We start from the raw sequence: 26,569 nt of genomic DNA on the forward strand, positions 1-26,569 counted from the left end.
GTTTAGTTTTAATATAAAACGCTTTATTTTATGGTATATTTTTAAATTAGTCATTTCCTCTGCTATATTTATTTTGTATATATAAAATTTATTTATTTCCATATAATTTTAGAAATTAGCTATATATTTTGGAATGCTTAGTCTCTTATAGTCCTTATTTAGTTTATATTAATTTTATAATTATACGATTATATTAACAAAACATAATGGTACTCTTCCCTAACTTTATACCTCATTTCTTTCTACTTCCTAACTGCATTAGATAATATTTCCATAATGATACAAAACAATAGTGTTATTAGTTATATTTATGGTGTAGAGGCTAAAGTATTTGTTTTTCCACTTACATCAAATTTATTGTTAGTTAAGTGTCCATCAATTTTTATTTTATTTTCATTAATAATTGATGTCCAATATTATCAAATGTATTTATATTAATTATAGAGCTGATCATTTGTGTTGTTTTTTTCTTCTTTGACTTATAATACTATGGAGAATTGTCCATATTTTTTTCTATAAGTAAGACATTTTTTCACCAATATGTATTTTAAAATTTAGTAGCTTTTAAAACTGAAGAAGTTTTACATGGTGACTCTGGGACTTAAGCATTCTTTCTATTTGCCCCAATATTTTATGAGATAATGGTATATAGTCAGTCAATAACTAGTCTTTTCTTAAGGTACATTTCTTTTATTCACATAACACCTTAACAGTGAGAAACCTAGAATAATAATGAATTAGAAGAAGAATGCAAACAATATAGAATTGAGGAATAATTTGCAGTGAAAGAAAGGTGAAACAATTGCCATTGCTTTCTATGCATTTTACATTGTTATTTTGAGACAGACTGATTAAATAATAATAGTGTTTTTCTCTCAAAGTCATTAAAGAAATACCCACTTCTATAGTCCTATTTGTATATACCTTAACTACAAAGATATGTAGCTTTTTTGAAAGAGCATGGGATATAAGCCTGGGTGTGAGGAGCTTGGGTGCTGAGGTGATAAATATGAATATAAGGGCATCTGCTCCTGCAAAAATAAAGTATTTATTTACATTTCAGGTCCCAAAATACACAATAGCATTTAACTAAATCTAGGGCTCTGAGAGAAACTTATATGTAAATAAAGTTTGCTTTTAAAAATACTATAATTACACTTTCAATTAATTACCTAATTATTTAAGTAAGGTAAACCAATAATTTGAAACTAAATAAAAAATATCAAGGTTTTAACACTAGGAGCCACTTTAACAACTAGAGCAAGAACTGGTTGTTTTCAAATGTCATGAGAATAAACTGCCAAACTATCAGCAAATATATTTCTTGCTAATGACAAGCAGTTCTACCTCTGAAGACAATAGTGACTACTCATTATTACAGTGATTTAATTACAAAATTTAAATGCATGTTGTTTCTACTTTCTTCAGGGAGATGCATCAACAAAGGATGGGTATGTGATGGAGATATTGATTGCGAAGATCAGTCCGATGAAGATGACTGCGACGATTTCTTGTGTGGACCACCCAAATACCCTTGTGCTAATGACACATCAGTCTGCCTGCAGCCAGAGAAACTCTGCAATGGGAGAAGGGATTGCCCCGATGGGTCTGATGAAGGCGATCTCTGTGGTACTGCAGTTTTCACTGCATTTGCTTTTTTTCAGAGACCTAGAACTTTTTAATTCACTTGCTGATACTTAAATAGCATTTGTTCCTTCCAATCATTCTGACAAAATAATTCATTCTATTTATGTTTGATTCTATTTAAATGAAACTTTTAGCACTGAACCCTATCTACACTATCTACATTTTAATAACCTATAAGTCTATAGCATTCTTAAAAACATGATTAGAGATTTCTGAAAGTAAAGCAGTCAATTCTAAGTTATATCCAACTCATTAACAATGGTATAGCTCTGCTCATCATTTAGATCTCTGGACAGTAAGTGCTGTTGCCACAATTAAACCAATTATTTCTGTCACAGAGTCACTCTGAACAAGAGAACCTTGCTATTACTGACCTATAGAATAAATTTTACTGCCACCCAGTAAATTTTGTCATGTTCTCCAATCATTACAATACAAACACTTTTAGAAAAAGGAAAGGAGGGGGCTAAGTAATAAGACCAAGTGGATATTACTTAATTTTCTTCTCAGTGTTTAGTCCTCATACAATAGCTTTCTTTAGTGTGCTTTAATCAATTGTAATGATTTTTGTATGATAGCTTCTGAGCTTTACAATCACTTTTAACTAACCATCTCCTTAGTGAATTGGCATGTATAAAGAAAATTATAGTTTCTTCTCTGTGGGGAAATTAAAAATTTAGCAAGGCTATTTTAAAAATATGTTTTCTAGATAACACTGAAGGTGACACCAATAGAATAATGAAAACAAGTTTATGGGATGTTGAGAACTAAAATGAGATAACCTGAGGTTGTGAGAAAATGACTTAAGGAAATGATGAAGCTGCCCAACTGAAAGGAGGAAAGACAACTACATTGAAGCCTCAAGTTAGCATATTCTGATGTGAAGTGAACATTGATAGTACACAAATATTACAAAAAATACCATTATTCTTTTTAATGAATTTATGTAATAAAATGTCTTTTCCTCCAAAGAGTTTGTGAGTCTATTAAATAGATTTGAGCTAGTAATGAAAGTCTCTGTCAGTGATGCTAAAATTTAAATAAGAAGATTCCAAGCAAATAAATAAATAAATAAACTAAATTAAGCAACAACAACCACAAAAACACTACTCAAAGGTGACAGACTTAGATTGTCTATACCCACCCCTTTCTCTCCTAGCTCGTTCTCCCTGATGGAGTAGTTTGCTGCATTGAAATATCTCTTGCATTACAAATGTGAGACTTGCACATGAAGGCTGTATGAGCAATTCCAAATGAAGGAACCTATCAATACTCTTAAAATTTTAAGTGTGTAATTATAGAAAAAGTCTAGACTTTGACAATTTTAAATTATATTCTTCAGTTATTTCAATTAAGTAATCCAGATAGGTGGCTTAATTTTTCAAAGTGTCACTTTCCTCATAACAGAAAAGAAAATAATGATCTTAATCAGGAAATCCAGAAGTGATCACTGAAGCACTACAAGTGTTGAAAGAAGTTAAAGTTAATCATTTTTTCATACCCTGGGCTAAATGAAGTAAATAAAAGGAGAAAATACAGTCTGAAGAAAATGATATAAAAATCCAGCTTTATTTTTCTATCCTTTGTACTTTGAATTGGGAAAACAAATTTCTTCTGAATTCATTTGTTTACTTCAAGATTTTGCACAACTGCTAAAAAGCTCACCATAATTATTCTACTAGTAACAGGAACAATGAACCCATGCTACCTCTACTGGGTAAAATCAACTGTACTACAAAATTATGCAGAAATGAAATTTGTTAATTTCCAATTCTTATCATGTAGAATTATATTTGGTCATTGAATGAATTCTTTCATAATTCTTACCTGAACCCCTAAAAAATCCGAAAATGCTTTATTTGTATTTTTTATTACATATATACTCTATGTTCAGCCTTAGGGAACTGAGTTCAATGATTAGCATCTAATTGATCAAAATAACTGATAATGCCCTACAATCTCTTCTCCTTTCATAGATGAATGTTTCCTGAACAATGGAGGCTGCAGTGACCACTGTTCTGTTGTTCCGGGGAGAGGAATTGTCTGTTCCTGCCCTGAAGGACTTCAACTCAATGCAGATAATAAAACGTGTGAAATTGTGGATTACTGTAGCCCCCATGTGAAGTGCAGTCAAGTGTGTGAGCAGCACAAGCACACTGTCAAGTGCTCATGTTACGAAGGGTGGAAGCTGGATGCAGATGGTGAAAGTTGCACAAGTGTTGGTAAGTAGAGTTGTGTTTTGCTATATTTAAGAATAGCAAGTGCCTTTTTAAATTTTTGTGGGTAGTGTATTTTTATTTAAAAACAGATCTTAAGAAATAAAACCAAAGACACTTTCAGAAAATTAACAAAAGGGTTCATTTAATTTAATGTAAGGCATAAGCATAATGTGTCATTTTAGACCTTCTCTGAAATCTTCTGGACAGAAACTAATTACAATAATATTTATCATTTCAATCCACCAGGTTATTTTTTCTCCTAGATATTACTTTCATCATCACTCTTCCTAAGGCCTATGTTGTATGTTCCAAAGATTTTACATTTACTTTTTTTCACATTCCTTTTAGAATCCAAAGCCTGGTCCTTTCCCATACTTCTAACTATTTCTACTACTCTTGCAAACAACTCCTTGACCTGGCTGTTTTCATCTTCAAACCACCCATTTAAAACATTCTTCTGATTCTCCAAGTTGAGTTCCACAGGGGGAAAAGCACACAATGGTTATGGAATCTGACAGACCAACTCTCATCTTTCAGCTGGTGTTCATTATGTGTGTGACTCCAGGCAAGGTATATAAAGCTTCCTGTGCCTCAGTTTTCTCATCTTTCAAGTGGTAATGTCCATTATCACAACATCTCCCTCACAGCATATTGTAAGAATAGCACAAAACACTTGTTATTGTGCCCCACACCCGTTAGGTACTTCATGAATGATGGCGTCCCACTGTTTCCTCCAGATTTGTAGTCTGCCCCTGTAGGGCACTTGGTAGTCATGAATATAATTGAAGGGGTCCATGAACTTTGTTGGGGAAAATATTACACCTTATTTTCTTTAACCTCTCATAGAAAGTTGCCATTTTCCTCCAGTTGGGAATGTGTGCTATCAGCAACCATGACTGTGTATCGGACAGAAGAAGCAGACATTTATATCATGTTAAAGTTGTTGATATCTCAAAATATTACTTATGTTTAAGCTTTGAAAGCCATGGCTACTTCAATAATAGGAGTCATTAAACCCACTGCTCAGTATTGTTATAAAATGTGTTAACAAAAAATTATATATATTACTACAAAAGTATTTATATAGTTCAATATGGTTGATTCCTTTATCAATTTGTATATATATATATATTTTTATTACTGTTTTTAGACTTTTTAAAACTTTGTAGTAAGAGATACACAGGCTTCATCAGACTGATAAGAACACATACATCATAATTTGTTTTCATTTTGCTTCTTCTACTTAAATTATACTTTTCCCTTTTCCCTAAAAATCCCAGATGTGCTTTAAGTCATACTAGTTTAAATCTTTTTTCTTTAATAGAGTCTTCTTTCAAATATTTTTGCTCTGCAGAAATTTGTTCTTTCTGCATCTAGAATGTATTATCCATGAATATGTGATCACATTTTTAATTTGCTATCTATTTTTGCTTTTTATCTATATATCTTTTATATCCTTATCTATCATGTTTCTTTTTTCCTTATCTCTCCAATGAAATAATAAGTATCTAGAAGTCAGAAATCAAGTTATAGTTATAGATTTTTTTTGATAAATCCCATTGCTGGCAATGGAGTTTCACCAGAGAAATCTGATTTCTACTGCAAACACATTACCCAGCAGAGGTCTCAAACTCTCAAACTCATGTATTTATTGAAAATATTCTCATTGTTGGTATACAAAAATGCCTTTGATTTCTGAATATTGACTTTGTAACCCACTGTTTTGCCAAACTCATTTATTAGTTCCAGCAGTTTTTTGGTTGAGTCTATAGGATTTTCCATGTACACTATCATGTTATCTGCCAACAATGACTGTTTTGTTTCCTCCTTTCCGATTTAAGTGGCTTTTATTTCCTTTTCTTGCCTGATTGCTGAGGCTAAAACTTCTAATACTATATTGAATAGAAGTGGTGAAAGTGGACAACCTTGTCTTGTTCCTGATCTTAGTGGAAAAGCTCTTAGTTTTGGCCCATTGAGTATGATGTTGGCTGTAGTTCTTTCATATATGGCCTTTATTATATTGAGGAATCCTCCCTCTATTCCCACTTTGCTGAGTACCTTTATCATAAATGAGTGTTGTACCTTATCAAAAGCTTTTTCTGTATCTATTGATATGATCATGTGGTTTTGTCTTTGCTTTTGTTTATATGATGTTTTACATTTGATAAGCAAGCAAATGTAACCAAAGACACTGAAATAGAGAACAGGCTGACAGTGACCAGAGGGAAAGGGGAGGGAATTTCTGGGGAAATAGGGGAGGGATCTAGAGGAACAAATATAAAGGATACATGGACAACAACTAAGAAGGGTGGAAATGGGAGGGAGGGGGGAACACGGGGGATGGTATGGGATAGGAGTAATAGAAAACTGTACTTGAAAAATAATTAAATAATTTTTTTTAAAATGGAAAAAATATAAATAAATAAATAAAGAAAGAAAATATTCTCAAATGCAATACAAACACTATAACAACAATAAAGACAAATGTTCTTGTCTTTGTTTTCTAATGGCTGTTAAAACTTGGGTCCTTAGAGGCCTAAGATAGGCAAATGTTTGTATGTAATTGAAATGAGAGCCTGAAAAAATGCCAACTTGTTACAATGATAATAGTAATTTAATTTACATAAATGTTTGGGACAGGGAAGTGATGGATATATGATGATGATTTTGTGCTCTATGAAATCAATAACCCAGGTATGCTCAATATTAGAATAATTTAACATTTGAATATAAGTGGACAGGTGCAAAGATAATTCTTCTAATAGATGTGACCCCTTATAAATGAACTTAGAGTGAAATTCTAACAGTACCATAGGATTTCTCACTGTTAACATTACTATATTTCACAGGTAGATTTGTTTATAATTTAATAGAAAAGCAGAAGTATACAGGCATACCTTGGAGATACTTAGTTTTTTTTTCTCAAAGCACTTACAATAAAGAAAATACCACAATAAAGCAAGTCAAGTGAATTTTTTGGTTTCTACTATGTATAAAAGTCATGTTTAACTCTTACCAGTGTGGCTCAGTTGGTTGAGCACTGTCCTGCAAAGCAAAAGGTCACTGGTTGACTCCCAGTAAAGGCACATTTCTGGGTTATGAGAGAGAGGCAACCAATAGATATTTCTCTCGCATTTAGCTGTTTCTCTCCCTTTGTTTCTCCCTTTCTTCCCCTCTCTCTAAAAATAAACGACTCATGGACATGGACAATAGTGTGGTGGGAGGAATAGGGTAGAAAGGGACTAAATAGTAATGGAAAAAATACAATAAATATTATTATTTTTTCTTTTTTTAAAATTTATTTAATTATTTTTCAAGTACAGTTTTCTGTCTATTACTCCCATCCCATTCCATCCCCCCACGCTCCCCACCTCCCTCCCATTTCCACTCTTCTTAGTTGTTGTCCATGTATCCTTTATATTTGTTCCTCTAAATCTCTCCCCTATTTCCCCTGAAATTCCCTCCCCTCTCCCCTCTGGTCACTGTCCCCCTGTTCTCTATTTCAGTGTCTTTGGTTATATCTTGCTTGCTTGTTTGTTTTGTTGTTTAGCTTCCTGTTAAAGGTGAGATTATATGGTATTTGTCCTTCAACACCTGGCTTATTTCACTCAGCACGATACAATAAATATTAAATAAAAAAATAAAAATAAAATCAGTTTAAAGAGTTATGTTTGCACTATATTGCACTTTATGAAGTATGCAATAACATTAAATCTAAAAATGTATATGGTACATACATTAATTTTTTAAGATTTTATTTATTTATCTTTAGAGGGAAAGGGAAGGAGAGAGGGAGAGAAATATCAATGTATGGTTGCCTCTCATGCATCCCATGCTGGGAACAGGCCTGCAACCCAGGCATGTGCCCTGACTCGGAATCAAACCATGATCCTCTAGTTTGTAGGCCTGTGCTCAATCCACCAAGCTACATCAGCCAGGCTACATACATTAGTTTAAAAAAATACTTTATTGCTAAAGAATGCTAACCATTATCTGACCCTCCAAAAGAAGTAATTTTTTTGCTGGTGGAAGTGTTGCCTCGATGTTAACAACTACTGACTCATCAGGATGGTGGTGCCTGAAGGTTTGGGTGTCTGTGGCAATTTCTTAAAGTGAGACAACAATAAAGTTTGCCATATAAACTGCCTCTACCTTTCAAAAATGACTTAGAACCTGTTTCAAAATTGGAGGCAATCCTTTCAAACATTGACTCTGCATGCTGAGTTCTTGTAATACTCTAAATCCTTTGTTATAATATCAATACACTGTACAGCCATCTTGACCAAGAGTAGATTCCATCTAAGAAACCACTGTCTTTGTTCATTTATAAGAAGCATTTCTTCATCTGTGAAAGTTTCATCATGAGATTGCAAAAATTCAGTTACACTTTCAGGGCCCACTTCTAATTTTAGTTCTTTTGTATTGCTACCCTTCTATAGCTATTTCCTCCACTGAAGTCTTGAACTGTTTAGTCATCCAGGAGCATTAGGATCAACTTCTTCCAAACTCCTATTAGCGTTGATATTTTGTCCACTTTCTATGAAGTACAGATGTTCTTAATGACGTCTAGAGTGGTGACTTCTTTCCAGAAGGTTTTCAATTTACCTAGAGCCATAAAAAATCACAGTCTATGACAAACTGTATTTGTGAAATAATAGGACTTTAAAGTAAAAATTATTCCTTCCTCCGTGGGCTGCAGAATGAATGTTATATTAGCAAGCATGAAAACAACATTAATGTTGTTGTACCTGTTCATCAGAGCTCTTCAGTGACCAGGTGCACGATCAATGAGTAGTACTATTTTAAAAGGTATCATTTATCCAGAGCAGTGGGTCTCAACAGCAGGCTTAAAATATTGGTAAGCCATGTTGTGAGCAGATGTGCTCTCATCAGGCTTTGTTGTTTCATTTATAGAGCACAGGCAGAGTAAATTCAGTATTATTGTTAGGGGTCCTAGATTTTTGGAATGGTAAATATTCATTGGCTTCAACTTAAAGTCACCAGCAAGATTAACCCCTAACAAGAGAGTCAGCCTGTCCTTTGAAACTTGGATAATTATCTAAGTTTTCAAATTATCTAACTTTCTAGGTGTTTCCCCAATATGGAAGTAAAGTAATACTCTATTTCTTTAGTTTGTACATTCCTTATTACTTGTGAGTTGAGCATCTCTCTATGTGCTTGTTGTTAGCCTTTGCTTCTCTTCATTACCATTGACCATTTTTCTGTTAATATCACTGCCTTTTTTATTGATTTGTAGGAATTAATTGTATGTTCTAAACTTTAGACATTTTGAATATCTTTTTAATTTATTAATTTAATTTCAGTCATGTTAACCCTTGTTATACAATTTTCTTCATCTTTCTGTTTCCCTCACTCCTTCCTTTTCTTACCCTTTTCCCCATAATCATTTTTATCTCCTTCATGTTTAATGTATTCTTGACTAACCATTCATTGGTATTTAATCACTCACTTATTTATGCCATTACAAATATTCATTAAATGCAGTGTTTAAAAAGGGTAATGGACTTTATCCTAGGAATGCAAATTATTTTTGTTCAATCCCTTACCTCAATGAGCTCTCTCTCTCTCACACACACACACACATCCTAAACGCAATGCTTATTACTTATTAATGAAAAAATAGATGACTTAAAACCAGAAATATAAAACAGAGCTGTTGAGGAAAAATATATAGAAATTTCCAGGCAAATAATTTAGAGGAGAAAAACAAATGATCACGTATGGCATTCAAGGAAAAATGATGGACCATTAGTGACATAATCTTGTAAATTCATAGATTTGAATAATAGTTGAAAGTCTATACCACCCTTCATTCTATAGATCCTGTCCTCTGCCTTTATGTGTATCACATTTCAGTAATATTTTACCATTATTTATTTCTAATATAGCTATAGCTGAAGAAATGAAGAAAAAGAAGTAATAGTATATATGTTGAGCCAGAGAAATGATAGGCCATTTATACTTCATAATTTTCTACTCTGTAAAAAAACTGTATCTGATGATGGGGAAAGAGAAATTTAAAAATTATTAAGTACTAAAACAAAAAAGATAGTAAAAACTCTGAAATATCATCAGATAAAACACTATAACTACAATACCACTTTTTTCCTTGATGATATATGCATGATAAAGAATCCAGAGCTATTGATGTAGAATTGCTACTTGTAAAGTTATATTAACAATTTACCCTGAGAACATCATAGAGAGGTTCTTTTTTCTTCGACACATCATCTACTGCTTTCATATTCTGTCTTGTAAAAATCCTCAAGTGAGCCTGTAGTAAGACTTAAAGAAAATCAAAGAATATAGAATTATATACAGAACACTAAAAACCTTTCAGGGTCTTTCAGAACCTACTTCTGATGCAAACTTTATAAATGTGAAATTCATCACCAGAGAAATATAAATAATAACCTATTTGTTCTATATATATGTCATCTCACAGTATGCTAAAGCAGAAAAAAATTTAAGCCACTTTTACAATAAGAGTATAATGTACTAGTTTGAACTGATATATTCAGTTATTTATGAGACAGGATCTAGTTTACTAGAAGATCCTTCGAACACTATAAAAGTGAATGATTATTTCATAATTTGCTGATATTTATTCCAATTTGACTTTGCCTCCAAAGAAAATAATATATCTACTTCAGAACTGAAACACAACAAAATTTTTTCATTGTCTTTTATCTCCAAATATTTTATACAGTTTGTTTTTGCTTGAATATATCTTTATTTAATTTGAGAATTGCCTTTACTTTTCTTTTTTAAGTATATTTTATTGATTATGCTATTGCGGTTTTCCCCACTTTATCCACCCTCCATCCTGCACCCCACAACCCTTCAGCATTCTCCCCCTTAGTTTGTGTCCATGGGTTGTATATACAAGTTCTTTGAGTTCTCTATTTCCTATACCAGTTTCGATCTCTCCCCAACTATTTTATACCTACTAATTATACTTATACTTCCCTGTACCTTTTCCCCCTTATTCCTCCCTTTCCCCTCCCCACTGAAATCTCTCCACATGATGTCCATTTCTCTGATTCTGTTTCTGTCCTAGTTGTTTTCTTAGTTTTTATTTTAGTTCTTTTTCTTCTTTTTTTAGATTTGTTTGATGATAGTTGTGAGTTTGTTGTCATTTTACTGTTCATAGTTTTTGATCTTCAATTTCTCAGATAAGTCCCTTTAACATTTTACATAATAAGGACTTGGTAATGATGAACTCCTTTAACTCAACCTTATCTGGGAAGCACTTTATCTGTCTTTCCTTTCTAAATGAAAGTTTTGCTGAATACAGCAATCTTGGATGTAGGTCCTTGCCTTTCATGACTTCAAATACTTCTTTCCAGCCCCTTCTCACCTTAAAGGTTTCTTTTGAGAAATCAGCTGATAGTCTTATGGGAACTCCTTTGTAGGTAACTGTCTCCTTTTCTGTTGTTGCTTTTAAGATTCTCTCTTTGTCTTTAATCTTGGGTAACTTAATGATGGTGTGGCCTTGGTGTGTTCCTCTTTGGGTCCAACTTTTGGGGGATTCTTTGGGCTTCCTGGACTTTCTGGAAGTCTGTTTTCTTTACCATATTGGAGAAGTTTTCTTTCATTACTTGTTCAAGTAAGTTTTCAATTTCTTGCTATTGTTCTTCTGGCACCCTTATAATTCTGATATTAGAATGTTTCAGGTTGTTCCAAAGATTTGTAAGTCTCCACTTTTTAAAATTCTTATTTCGTCATTCTGTTCTAGTTGAATGTTTATTTCTTCCTTTTGTTCCAAATCATTGAATTGAGTCCTGATTTCCTTCCTGTCACTGTTTCTTCCCTGTGTATTTTGCTTTATTTCATTTTGGGTAGCTATTATTTGGGCTTTTTTTTTCTTTCATTTTTTTAACCAGGCTCAATAAGTTCTGTGAGCATTTTGATATACTAGGGCTTTAAATTCTCCAGCAGACAGGTTGTCTATCTCCTCATCACTTAGCTCTCTTTCTGAACTTTTGCTCTGTTCTTTCACTTGGGCCATATTTCTTTGTCTCAGAGCACCCAATAAAGTATTCCCCTGGGAGGGAAATCCTCTTCACTGCCCTGCAGCACTGCTTCTGGGGAGGGGACAAAGAGGGAACAATGCAGCTTACCTGCTCACCTCTAGCTCACTTTCCAATGGACTCGCTGTGAGACTCGCTGTGAGCCTCAGAGTTTCTCCCACCCCAACCACCTCTGCTGTAACCCACAGTCAGCTCTGAGTCTCAGTTTCCTGTTCAGCTAGCCCTGCCTGCATGGTCCAACACCTCACCACAGGTCCTTACTGGTCCGGTTGTTCTGGTTGACTCTTTCTTTAATTCCTCGGTTGTCAGAGTTCAATGAAGTCTGATTTTTTGGCACTTCTGGTTGTTCATTGATTTTCTTTATTTTTATCTAATTGTTGTTCAAGTACAGTTTTCTTTCTTTTACTCCCATCCCATCTCACCCCTCCAGTGCTCCCCACCTCCCTCACATTTCCACCCCCCTTAGTTGTTGTCCATGTGTACTTTATACTAGTTCCTGTAAATTCTTCCCCTTTTTCCCATGAAATCCCCTCCCCTCTCCCATCTGGTCATTATCCCCCTATTCTCTTTTTCAGTGTCTTTCTTTTTATTTTGCTTGCTTGTTTGCTTTGTTGTTTAGCTTCCTGTTAAAGGTGAGATCATATGGTATTTATCTTTCAACACCTGGCTTATTTCACTCAGCATAATGCTTTTCAGTTCCATCCATGCTGTTGCAAAGGGTAGGAGCTCCTTCTTTCTTTCTACTGCATAGAATTCCATTGTATATATGTACCATAATTTTTTTATCCATTCATTTACTGATGGGCACCTATCAGTAAATGATGGGCATCATTTTACCAGTCTGGTAAAAACCTATTGTCTCTGTCTCCTAATCGGGGCATTATTTGGTCTTCTGAATTAATTAATGTGTCTAGAATACCTATTAATTAATTTCAAATACATGCCTGCTGCTTTTCATTAAATATATTTTTAAATGCTAGAATTATACATACTCATATACATTATATACCCAGCTAGAATTAATTTTTTAATTCACAAATGTGATTTTGAGATTTATCTATAGTATTATATATAGTTGTTATATGTAATAACTATTATATATACAGTGCTATAAAGCATTCTACTATATAAAAAGATTATAATTTTGTCAGTCCTCTCTTATTTACCATCACTGAAGTTGTTTTTAGTGTTTTGCTTTGTAAAACCATGTTGTAGTGAATGCTTTTATAATGTTCACTTGTGGAGAAGTGCACAAGTTAGACCAAGGTTCAAGTACCTGTTCACCTGTATTTGGCCATTTTCATCTCTATTATTGCCAAATATTTCTTCAAAAATGCATAAATACACATTGCTACCCGCAGTTTATGAGAGTTCCTGATCAAATCATTGCTCACACTAGATAGGACAGTGGATTAAATGCATGCTCTTCCACTTAATAGTTGCATGACTGTGAAATATTAGTTACACAATTCATCTCAGTTGCTGTTTCATTCAGTGAAAAATAGGCATAATATTACACACTTCTTAGGGTTTTGTGAGGCTTGCATAAACTGGGATTTATGAAAGTATGAGAATAATTCTACTATATAGGAACCACTCAATAAAAGTTTGCTATTATACCAATATTCAGACTATAATTAATTGTCCTATATAATGGGTGTGGCTTTGATGTTTTAATAAAATTTTCTCTCAGCCTCTACATTTATCTTGTCATGGACTACTAGCAGTTTGTAGACTGGCATCAGTCTATGAACATACCTTTGAACAGCACATCTCTAAACCCCTGAATTTTTGCTTCTTTGTGTATTCTAGATACAGCCCCTAACAAGATGTGTGTTTTGGAAGTATTTTCTTTCACTTTGTACAGCTTCTTTTACTTTCTTGATATTGTTCTTTGAAGCATAAAAGTGCTTTTTTAGTTCATTTTTTGTTGTAGCATGTGCATTGGTGTAATAAATAAGAAGTCATTGCCTAATCTAAGTTCACTAAGATACATTATTTTAATAGTTGTATAGTTTTAGTTCTTAACATTTAGATTTCTGATACATTTTGAGTTAATTTTTGTATACGTTGTGAGGTTTCAACTTCATTCTTTTGCACATCAAAATCCAGTTCTTCCAGCATTTGAAAAGACAATCCCCCCATTATCTGGAGATTGGGATTTTGGGTTAGCTCCAAACCCGTTTGTCCTCTCTGTGGCTTCTGAATGGTTTGTTCCCAAGGTTGCTATGAAGCTGAAGAAAGGGTGATGAGATTGATGCATGTTTACACTCCACAAAGTTCGCTGTTCCTATTGATATTTAGCAGGTTTTGTTTTTTTTAACACTCGTTGGATCATTACCAGACTTTAATTTCTAGAGTACAGAAAATGATAATTTTACCCATTTTTTTCAATNATCCAGTTCTTCCAGCATTTGAAAAGACAATCCCCCCATTATCTGGAGATTGGGATTTTGGGTTAGCTCCAAACCCGTTTGTCCTCTCTGTGGCTTCTGAATGGTTTGTTCCCAAGGTTGCTATGAAGCTGAAGAAAGGGTGATGAGATTGATGCATGTTTACACTCCACAAAGTTCGCTGTTCCTATTGAGATTTAGCAGGTTTTGTTTTTTTTAACACTTGTTGGATCATTACCAGACTTTAATTTCTAGAGTACAGAAAATGATAATTTTACCCATTTTTTCAATGATTTTATTGTTTTTATGAAGGAGAGGATTTGGGAGTGTCCAATTCAGGAATTGGTTCTCCATCTCACTATCATTTAATTGTTCATGCTTTTCTATCTATACATTTGTTGCCATAATATTTCCCTTTATTTATGTTCTCTATTAGAAGGCCTGTCGGTCAGTAAATTGTTTAGTTATTATTTTAGTTTTAAAGCATATAAGGAATTTAGCAGCTTTTATTAGTGATTCTTGATTTAATTTTCTTGTGTTTAGAGGATGTGCTCATAATTAGATTATTTGTTATCTCTTGAGACATACTCTGTGGACTAGAACAGAGCATTTTGTTGTTCCATGTATGCTTAATAAGAACAAGTCTAGTATCTTGAGCGTGCAGATTTTTACCTATTTCCAGTGGTTTGAGCTTTCTGTTAATTTTGTTGTTCTAATCATTTTGTTAGTATAGTTTTATTCAGTTTGTATAGAACTTGTTAAAAATTTCATAATTTTATCAATTTCTTCATTTAATTCTGTGAGAGTTTGCTTTAAAATTTTTTAGCCTATTATTAAGTACATACCATCTTAAGAGACTTTGTTGTTGTTTGTCTTGTTATGTAATATGATCTTTTTTATTTCTATAAAAGCAATTTTTGTTAAAATCTATTTTGGATAATAATATTTCTTCATTAATAATTTAAGATTTTTCACAAATATTTTAGAGCATGTCTGACCAAACATTTTATTTAATTTAAAAATCAAGACACTAAGACCTACTTAGTTTTAGGGCTTTCCTTTATTTGTATCAAGGTAGAAGTAGAATCTAGGCCTTGTGCTGTAGAATTCCTTTCTCTCTCAGTTGTAACAACAGGCTAGTCAGTAATTTGTGGTTCAAAAGGATATTCTTTCTCAAATACAGCATATGAGGAAGAGCAGTAAGTGATCTCTTAAATATTGCTATAGTAGAATATGAGTTCTACTATATGAGTTCCTGAAAGGAAAAGCATGTCTTACAGTATTTGTCATACTGAATTACTTTGCTCAGCATATATGTCATGCTTAAACAATTCTTGTTTTATTTATGTTTCCAAGAATCTGGAAATGATCATTCCTTTACTATAAGTTTAATTTTTGTTCTTAAGAATGACCAATTTTAATAGGAGACTTTATGTAAATGCTGAAAAATTGTACCAAAGCAGAATAAAGCAGAATAAAGATTAGTTTATTCTTCCTGCTGAATCCCATCGCCATTCCCATGGCAGAGGTAACTACATGCCTTCATGAATCCTGCAAGAAGCATTCTATGATTTACCTTTATATAGATCTAGGAAAATCTTTATTTTTTAATTTAAATGGTAACATAGTATGGAAGCTACTTGCATCTTGCCATTTCAAATGATAAAATATTGGGAATTATTCCATATTAAAATATACATATCAATCACATTAATTTACTTGGCTAAACAGTATTCCACTATATGATTATAGCATACTTTATTTATCCAGCCACCTATTGATAAACATTTGTTTTGTTTTTAATCTTTTACTACTAAAAACAGTATTGCAAAAATTTTTCTTACTCACTTATTATTTTTACATATAAAATTATGTCTTTAGAATAAATCATTTTTGACAAATGGGCCTACTTGGTCAAGGGATACACACACACTCACATACAAGGTCTGTCCAGAAGGTATACAGCCATGTAATATAAAAAATAGAGACTTCTTTGAAAAAGATATAAGATAAAAGAAACATTGTACATAGGAAAATGACCCCTCAGTTGCCTTCAAAGTGGGCACCGTGAGACCTCACACAGTTTTTCCAATCACCATCAGCTGCCCCACCTTATTTTCCTGAATTTCATCAATGATCTGAAATAACTTTTTTTAAATATTTTTATTTAATTATTGTTCAAGTACAGTTTTCTGTCTTTACACCCATCCCAGCCCACCCCACCCCTGTGCTCCCAACCTCCCTCCCATTTCCGCCCCCCTTAGTTGTTGTCCATATGTCCTTTTTACTAGTTCCTGTAAATCCTTCCCCTTTTTCCCCTGAAATTCCCTCCCCTCTCCCTTCTGGTCACTGTCCCCCTGTTCTCTATTTCAGTGTCTTTCTTTTTATTTTTCTTGCTTGTTTGTTTTGTTGTTTAACTTCCTGTTAAAGGTGAGATCATATGGTATTTGTCTTTCAACACCTGGCTTATTTCACTCAGCATAATGCTTTCCAGTTCCATCCATGCTGTTGCAGAGGGTAGGAGCTCCTTTCTTTCTGCTGCATAGAATTCCATTGTATGTATGTACCATAATTTTTTATCCATTCATTTACTAAAGGGCACCTAGGGTGCTTCTACCTCTTGGCTATTGTAAATTGTGCTGCTATGAACATTGGGGTGCATAGGTTCTTTTGGATTGGTGTTTTAGGGTTCTTAGGATATAATCCCAGGAGTGGAATTGCTGGGTCAAAAGGCAGGTTCATTTTTAGTTTTCTGAGAAAATTCCATACTGTTTTCCATAGTGGTTGTACCAGTCTGCAATCCCACCAACAGTGAACTAGGGTCCCCTTTTCCCCACAGCCTCTCCAACATTTATTGTTTGTTGCTTTGTTTATGATGGCCATTCTCACCGGTGTAAAGTGGTATCTCATTGTGGTTTTAATTTGCATCTCTCTGGTAGCTAGTGATATCGAGCATCTTTTCATGTGTCTCTGGATCCTCTGTATGTCCTCTTTGGAGAAGTGTCTGTTCAAGTCCTTTTTCCATTTTTTAATTGGGTTAGTTGTCTTCTTAGAGTGAGTCATGTAAATTCTTTGTATATTTTGAAGAATAAACCTTTGTCTGAGGTATCATTGGCAAATATGTTTTCTCATACAGATTGTTTGAAATCTCTTTTCTTTCAAAGGTGATTTTACTTTTGGGAAAAGCCAGAAGGCACATGGTGCCAAATCTGGGATGTAGCAGAGCTGAATGACTTGGGTAATTTGTTATTTTGCAAAAAAAAATTAGCACTAGACAATGTGTGAGTGGTTGCATTGTTGTGGTGCAGCAGCCAATCACAGTTGCCCATAGTTGCAGGCTTCTGCATAATCTAATTAGTTTCTGTGAAGTAATGTTTAAGCTTAATGAAAAATCTGATGCAGATTCACTGATGTACTCAGTCATTTTGAATGAGACAGCCACACAGTACACATGACCACTAAACACTGTTCCTACTGACTAGTACAGTGAAGTCATCATTGTTCACACATGTACATTTCAGTCCACTTTCCTTGGCTGCCAGATTACATCGATGTTAAGCAAACCATTCTCATTATATTAACAATGGTTGGGCATTTTCTGGACAAACCTTGTATATATCTACAAGGAAGATGTGTGTGTGTGTGTACACACACACACATTTTTGGTGGTATTGTCCAGTGAATCACCGTATAGATTATAATAGTTTATATTTTCATTTCAATATATCAGAATGCCTTTTGTCTACATTTTAATTATTATAGTGTATTATCACATTTTTTATTGTTTTAAAATACATTTATTATTTTATAATACAAATCGATCACTTTTTAAGCTGTAGAGTTGTTTATATTTTTCTATGAATTGTTGATTAAAAACCCTTTGCCTATTGTTTATTTTCTTCTTGTCAATTTATAGGTGTTCATGTGTACTAAAGAATTTAGTTCCTTGAAATATTGTAGATATTTTACCCAGTTTGACCTTTGACTTTTTTACATTGTTTTTGTCTTACAATTTTTAAATTTCTATTAAACACTATTTTTTCTTTTAGGACTTCTATGATTGGCATCAAACTCAGGATTTCCCTATTCTGAAGTTCTAAAAATTGTTCTGTGTTTACTTCTAACAATTTCAGTTTCATTAACCTCATCAAAAATTTTAAGCCATCTCTTTTTTGTATGAAATCAGAAAATCTTCCAACTTAATTTCTTCTCTAGGTGCCCCACAGCTATCACATTTCTCAGCCATGTAGTCAATTATGGGTCAGAGCCAAAGTATTCTTCTACTGAAACTGATACGTATATTTTTAATTGTTGTTCAAGTACAGATACAGTTATATATTTTAATGCCAATTGGAGTAAGTCACTATTACAAATTTCTCCTAGAATTTTTCTGGTGAGTTACCCTTTTTAAACTTCATGATTAGATTTATCTAACATTATTTTTAAAGAATGGTATTTGCAATTGTTTTCATCACAGAACATTTATAAATTAATTTAGGCAGAAGCAAGATCTTTTGGATATTGTGTTTTTCTATTTAATAATACTATATACTTTTTCACTTGTTGATGTCTATATTCCTCTGATTAGTGTTTTAAAATTTCTTTATATCCTCTTTTAATATTTTTAAATAAATTTATTCCTAGATTTCTTACCTTTTATTGTTGCGGTTTCTAGTGTGTGTATATGTGTATGTATGTGTGTGTGTGTGTATATATATATATATATATATATATATATATATATATATATAATTTTATCTTTTCAGAAGCTGTTATATCTAGGAACGTTAGTGATTATTGTCTGAAAATCTGTAGTAAGTCCTTCTTCCATCTCTTTTGCTGTCATCACTGTTCTGTTTTCTGTCTCTGTTCTTTTGCCTTTTTCAGAATGTCATAGAAATGAAATCACATGGTACATAGACCTTAGAGCTAGGTTTCTTTCACTGAATGTGTTGCATGCCTGTCTGTCTCTTCATTCAGATCCTCCTCCTAGGTCTTTATGGTGCCAGTGGACTAAGAGGAGGTCCTGAGACCAGTCTGAGACTCCCTCCCACTCTTTTCAGAATGATTGTGGGGTTTGCCTATTAGTTGTGCTACCTTCTGTGAGATATATTCCCTGTCAGCCATCCTTTATATGTACTGGTTTCTGAGAGCTGCAGACATCCTCTCAGAAACTTTCTGCACTTTGATTTTATTCCCTTCTTCTCATACTGCGGGGGTTTGGTAATAGCTGTCTTCCAGTGTTAGGGAAGATGGGACTTGTATTTCTTTTTTCTTTTCTCTCTCTCTCTTTTTTTCTGTCTGGATTCTTTGTTCTTCTGGTGATATATCTTAGAAGAAGCACCAAAACATTACCTAGCAATTTTATCACTATATGTTTTTACTGGCATTAAATGTATTTTTTTCTAAAAAATAGCTGCTGCAACAATAATTTAGTGCTTGACTAAAGGCAAACTGTAAACCCATGGATGAGGAAGCTGTTTAGAGCTGAAAAGTTACTAGTGTGAGAACATGTGAAGAAATAGCTGACTTCCTTTAGCTGTGTCATCATTCCAGCCTTTTCTCCTACGCAGTATTTCTTTTGCTTATTCCACAGAGTGGAATTTAATCTTGGGAATTTAATATTTATAATAATTATTAAACTTATATTAAGTATTATTTAATATTCATACTTTAATTATCAATTTTCATAACAATATGTTATACATTCTATAAATAAATAATAATGAGGATCAGAGGGTTTAAGTAAACTTTTAATGTTTATATAACTAGTTGATAGCCGTGCTTCATCTTAAACCTGCATTTTCTCACTCCAAGTCCATTATTTTTTAACTACATCACAGTTACCACCACATTTGTGTTTACTGTGATGGTTTGCAGCTTAAAAAACAAAATTGCATATGTTATTTAACTGGATTCTGATAATAGCAGTTTAAGTTAGATTGAAAGTAGGTTATTATTAACACTGTTTTACAAATGGGGACATTCAATTTTTAAAGAGATAAAAAATTTTCAAAGGCAAACAGTTGTTTCATAGCCAGAGCAGAAAATAAAATAGGGTTTCTTTCTTTTCAATAAATTATATATCTTTCTTTTAAATAACTGTATGTCCAACACAATCATTTTTATATTAATGATGATACATTCTGAATTTAAAATGTATGAGTATTTATTTTATTGGGAGCTATTTGAAACTACTTATTTTGTAATGTTTGGTATCTTGTACTTGTCAGCTATTGTCACAGCAATGTTATGTGATCAAATACCCAATACCGTGCAATAAATAACCACATTACCTAAAGTGATTACAATACACATAATCTTTACTTTCAAGTTCTCAAATCTTCTAAGCAATCCCTGTGGCCTTGGCCAGGCCTACTAACTGTGCAGGCAGCAGCAGGTCTACTAGGTGGCTCTACTGATCAAGGCAGGGCTCTCTCCCATGCAGTGATCAGCTAGTTTCTTGGGATGTATTCAGTTCCTCTCCCCATTTATTCATTCAAAAAATGCTTAGTTAATGTGTTGGGAAAAGCTCCCTAAAATAGAATCATGTCCAATAGAAAAAAATGGCATCGATTCCCCTATGATCAAGGGTAACCAGCTTAGGTTCACACCCTTTTGAATCTAAGACCCGATACCTATTATAACTTCCCCTGGAGCAGCTTTTAGAGATATCATAATGAGCAATACAGACAAGATCCCGGTTGTCATAGAGCTTATTAGCTACTGAGGGAATTAATGATCAACAAGTAAATACTGATTTTTAAATATACTTCAAACAGAAGAAATCGGCTATGGTAATATAATAGAGATAGATGTTTATTAGGTAACTGATCAGGGAAGATCTCTTTGTAAAGATGAATTAATAAGAAGAGTAAACCTCATTGCAATTGACAGAAACCCAGTTCAAATTATTTGAATAGTTAAATGCATTGGCTTACATATACAAAGCACCGGACGTGAAGGTTTGAAGGAAGAAACTAGTCTTAAGGATGATTGGAACTAGAGATTTGGAAGTTCTTACAACATGGTTTTTGCTCAGGTCACTACTGCCTCATTTTTTGTGACTTTTTTTCTCTTCTGCAGTACTACAAATGGACTCCTCCAAGCTGCAAGGACATTCACACTGGCAACATTAGTCTTAGAGATTTGTGGTCTAAAAAGAAAAGAAAGTAGTTCCCTTCAGCTTGAAACATCTCCAAGTTTACAAACCCATTAACCTAACTTAGATCTTGCATCCACCTCCTGGGCTGATCCTTATGGACGGGTTTGCTCATATTCAGAAGACATATCTGGATTTGGGATAGGGAAACCAATTTCTTAAAGAAAAGCACAGAGAAGAGGCACACACATGGAAATGGGGGAAATCTTTGCAAGACTGGCTCTCTCTCTCAAAAATGTATTCATCAAGCAGAATTCATCTCCAGCTTATATTAGTATGTTAGATAGTAATTGGCATTGAACTTGATGCATTTTTGAAATAATAACATCATTTTTGTAACTTTCAGTTATTGAAACTTCTTTAGGTACAAAAATATAAAACTTTAATCTTCTCTTTTCAAAGCTTCCCCCTTTTTCTGTACTCCCATACTTAAAAACTATTGGGGAATAGTGTACTCATGACTCTTCTGGACTGTGGAAAACACTAAATGTTCCTTCTTATGGGGACCACTTTTAACTTTATGCCCACTAACTCTTTTGACAGAAACCTTCTTGTTGTATCTCTCTCCTTCTTGGATCTGTAGGCATGTGATGAGCTGTGAGTGGAGAGCTAGTTCTAGCTCCTTCTTAGCAATTTCAGTGGTGTTTCTCGGTTTGGCTTGTCAGCAGAAACTCCATGAAAACAGAAAATCTTCCGTTATCTTTGAATTTCAATAACTGTATTCTTGTATTCTTTAATTAAAATCAAGTATATAATAATCTAAGGAAGAAAAAACATTTATGCCTTATTTTAATAAAAATACATGTAAAGCTAAGTTTTAAGCTTATTTTTTTTAATTTTAGATTAGAATAAATTGTTTCTTAAAGATAATACAATTTATTTTAAATGAATGAATTTTGAGCTCATATGTTTTATTCCAATTACCAAAGTACATAAAAATTTTCATAAGTTTGTTAAAAATAAATTTAATTTCAGATCCTTTTGAAGCATTCATCATCTTTTCTATTCGCCATGAAATCAGAAGGATTGATCTTCATAAAAGAGACTACAGTCTACTTGTTCCTGGATTGAGAAACACAATAGCTCTTGATTTTCATTTCAGTCAAAGTTTACTTTATTGGACAGATGTTGTAGAAGATAGAATATACCGAGGCAAGCTTTCTGAAAGTGGAGGTATGTATGTTACAGTTTGGGCTGACTGTTTATATTAATTTCTAACTGAAAATTTAAGAACAATATGTTGTAGTCCAAAGGAGTTTTGATTAATCTTTGGCCTTTGTTTTTTTTTTGTTTTTGTTTTTTGTTTGGTGGTCTGTTTTTAATCTCCTGCCTCATACCTGTAAAACCAGGGATGTCACATATATGTTTGAGGATATGTTGGGGGAGTGAGTGGTGAGGGCCTGTGCTCTTCTCTCCGTTTGTAAAATTGTGGGCTGTTGCACTGACATATGGTAAAAATACATAGTTATAAGAAAACAAAATGACTATCTTCTACATACTAACAGTTATATTTGTGAGTTGAAATAATTTGTCTTTTATTTTGTTATAATGTTTCAGCATATCTTTTCTCAAAGAAATGATGAAGACATGTTTAAAGAGATAAATATTTTTGCCATATTTAGACTTAACTCTTCTGTCTAATCTAGGCCCTTCTTAACTAGAAAGGCTTTGAGACAAATATGTGTAATACTTTTCTTGATTATATGTGTATAGCATTTCAAGTCCAGATATTTCTATTAAATTTTAAATTCCTCCTTAAATCGTCATAGTAATTTTGGAAAAATTATGCTATTTAAACACACAATATAGTTTTAATGGGTGAATTAGTGTCTTGTGGCATTGGAAAATGCTGATTTGAAGTGATGGGATTAGATGGTTGACTATTTAAAAAACACACTTTAAATATCTAACTATACTGGTAATGTCCTAAACTATGAAGTGTTATTTTATGAGAAAAATGTGTTTTTAAAATATCATTTTTAAATTGCGAAAGAAGTGGATAAATAAGAGTACCGATGGACATCAACAAATTTCTTATTTTCATTTAGACAACACTAATGCCTGTTTCTGTTATTTGCAAATGTGTTACATGTTGCAAATCTTATGGCCTGGGACAGGGTAAGAAGAATTTGATTTGGGCCTCATCTCTGTTCAGGTTAAGAGCAGTAAAGCTATCATATCTGTCACGCTTCTAAAAGAAGTGGGTGCTTATTAACTATAATGTTGTTGCCCCAGGCAACAGAAAAGGTAAATGTTTCTCTTTATTCCACCCATGATGATCAACATTTAAATCAAATTGCACTGATTTTAACCAGCACATCATTACTATTCCCACAATCCTTTGTTCTGTCTAAAAAGTCAGAAACAAGAAATAATATTTTTACAACCCAAATATTGTTATTAATTTCAGACTTGTTTAAAAATTATATTCTACTGTCATTGAAATAACCTAAGATATTAAAAGTTGCTGGTGAGAAAAATCAGTTAATTCTAAATTGGGGACCTTTTTAGTTTCTTTTGTCAGGTATTACTTTTATACTCTACCTCACAGTTAATAAAATGTGTAAGTACTGGGTGCTGCTAATAAGTAGGCCTTTTCCTTGACATGTTCCTTAAATGGGTAAAAGTGTTTTATTTCCCCCTTTTGTTGTAGGAGTAAGTGCAATTGAAGTGGTTGTGGAACATGGCCTGGCAACCCCAGAAGGGCTGACAGTCGACTGGATAGCAGGCAACATATATTGGATAGACAGTAATCTGGATCAAATTGAAGTGGCCAAACTTGACGGGTCCTTAAGAACTACACTAATAGCAGGAGCCATGGAACATCCCAGGGCTATTGCTTTGGACCCAAGATATGGGTAAAGTTTAACTTTCACATACCCAATTTGGCATAAAAATGTAATTATTCAAATTAATGTTGAATTAATTTACCTCAGAAATTATGATTCAAAGCATTTATTTTGCACAAGTTTATATATTTGTGTATATGTTTTACATAATTGTGTGTATGGGTACATATATATGTATATACACATTTGTATATGTACACATATGTGTATAGGCACACATACACATACATATATGTGTATACATGTATACACGTATCTATATATTTATACCTATATGTAGATATAGATATATGTTTATCGCCATGAGTTTGGTTATAAGATTTTGACATCTATATTTTTAGAGGATACACATATTATATATTTTTAAATATGGGCATTAGGCAAGCCTTATTGAAAATTATTGCAACTCTATTTTAAAGCAGTAATTTAATGAACTTCTCTTTGACTTGCCAAAAATGCTGTAAATGCCTCTAATGGTTGCAAATCACAGGGCCAGTCTTGGATTCAAACTGTCACAGATGGGCCCTGGCTGGCGTAGCTCAGTGGATTGAGCGCGGGCCTGCGAACCAGACGATCGCGGTTCGATTCCCAGTCAGGGCACACACCTGGGTTGCAAACCGGTTCCTTACAGGCTAACTACCAGCAGGGGATGCACAAAAGGCAACCATACATTGATGTTTCTCTCCCTCTCTCCTTCCCCTCTAAAATTAAATAAATAAATAAAATCTTAAAAAAAAAAAAAAAAACTGTCACAGATGTTAACCACCTCAGCCTGTAGTTATTTTGTATGTACTTGGAATCAGTTTAAAAGAAAATTAGAACAAACTTGAAGCAGTCCATTGGTTAAGTGCTGAATATTGGAACATTTGAAAGACAAGGCATATGATTCTGGAAAGCAAGGTCAGGTGTTGAGTCTCTGTGCCCGCTGTTCCTTTGTGAAAGAACAGAAGAGAAGCACTGGTTTGGAGCCAGAAAACGAGGGTTCCACTTCCTGGTCAATCACTTATTCTCTGGAGAAGCTACCCAATTATATTATCTTCCCTTAGATTTTAGTTTTCTCCTTTGCAAATTAGAGATAACAGTGATGATGATGAAGATGATAATAATGATAACATTTATTTATCATTAGGTTGTTATTAAGAAGACAGTAAATCCGTGGGAGGTAGTATATAACTAATATATATGAGAATGCTTTGTTAGTGCCATTAATTATTTATTTTCCTGGTAATTATTTTGTAAACTCAAAACCATTATCATATCTAAAGGGTAGTAATAAAAACCATTTTTTGGCTCTGTACCTTTAAGTAATACAAAGTCCAGGGAGCACCAGTTGGATTGGAGTGTGGACCAGTTAATGAGATACAGAAGAGAGAGAAAGGAGCTTCCTGTTTAGTCAGCTTCCTGGCCACACTGACTGCCTTGTGCTCTGGTTTATGCTCAAGACCAGAAATCAGTAGATTGTGAAGTTTATTTTTCTTTTCCTCCCCTCAGACACAGAAATTAAAGAGGCAAAGCAGTTTGTGAAGAACGGGGTTCCAAACTGGCAACCCTAATTGAATGTGCTTGCTTTCCCTTCCACAGGATTTTAAATTTATTTGAATTAGTTGCCAAAGCTTAAAATACTGAGATATTTTACATACAGCTGTGGATTTCTGACTTCTTTTGAAAAACTAGGGAGATTTGGCAGCAGTGCTCAGAGCAGTAGCTGTGTCTTTTAGCTTGGGGATATGTTCTCTGGCTTACACAGTTTACACTTGCCCATTTCACTCATTATCTCCTAAAATAACACTTAATTCACAGGAGGATATGTGCTACATTAAATGAGAAATCTCCCTTTTCAAAGAGACTGTTTTTGAGGTTATAAGTAGATTGCTGATCCTGACCCTGAACTTCCCACAAAAGTTCAGTGTCAACAGAGGCTATGTGCTCAATGTAACAGCTCCCTGTGTGAAATTTTCACCTATTACCCCTGTCTAGGTTGTACTAGCACCTTATCTGCATAAGAGAAGCATTTTTTCTGTATAAGGTAAAAGCAGTATTTTAGAGAAAGTTTTAGCATTTATACCAACACAATAAGAAAACTGTGAATGCCTTCCAAATTACAATCGGCACACAGAGAGGTATATGAAACCAAAAACAAACAATATTATAGGTGTATGAAAGTTTTAAAAATAATCTGATGAAACAAAACACTAAAGCTGGGAGTAGAAATTTCATTTTCTACAGCTTTGAACTGATACTACTT

General features: G+C 33.5%; 1 protein-coding gene across 1 annotated transcript in view; it reads left to right on the forward strand.

Moving 5' to 3' along the window:
- LRP1B (LDL receptor related protein 1B) overlaps nt 1-26,569 on the forward strand; it is a gene marked incomplete at its 3' end in the record, with an annotated part of 1,343,287 nt that overhangs the window by 840,792 nt on the left and 475,926 nt on the right. The window contains exons 23-26 of the mRNA XM_037064526.1: nt 1,429-1,629; nt 3,624-3,869; nt 22,451-22,648; nt 24,129-24,333. Coding sequence (XP_036920421.1) covers nt 1,429-1,629; nt 3,624-3,869; nt 22,451-22,648; nt 24,129-24,333 — 850 coding nt within the window. The remainder of the gene's footprint in view (nt 1-1,428; nt 1,630-3,623; nt 3,870-22,450; nt 22,649-24,128; nt 24,334-26,569) is intronic.

Source organism: Sturnira hondurensis, unplaced genomic scaffold (assembly GCF_014824575.4).
Source record: "Sturnira hondurensis isolate 20B ecotype Veracruz unplaced genomic scaffold, ASM1482457v3 Scaffold0015475, whole genome shotgun sequence".
Taxonomy (NCBI): domain Eukaryota; kingdom Metazoa; phylum Chordata; class Mammalia; order Chiroptera; family Phyllostomidae; genus Sturnira; species Sturnira hondurensis.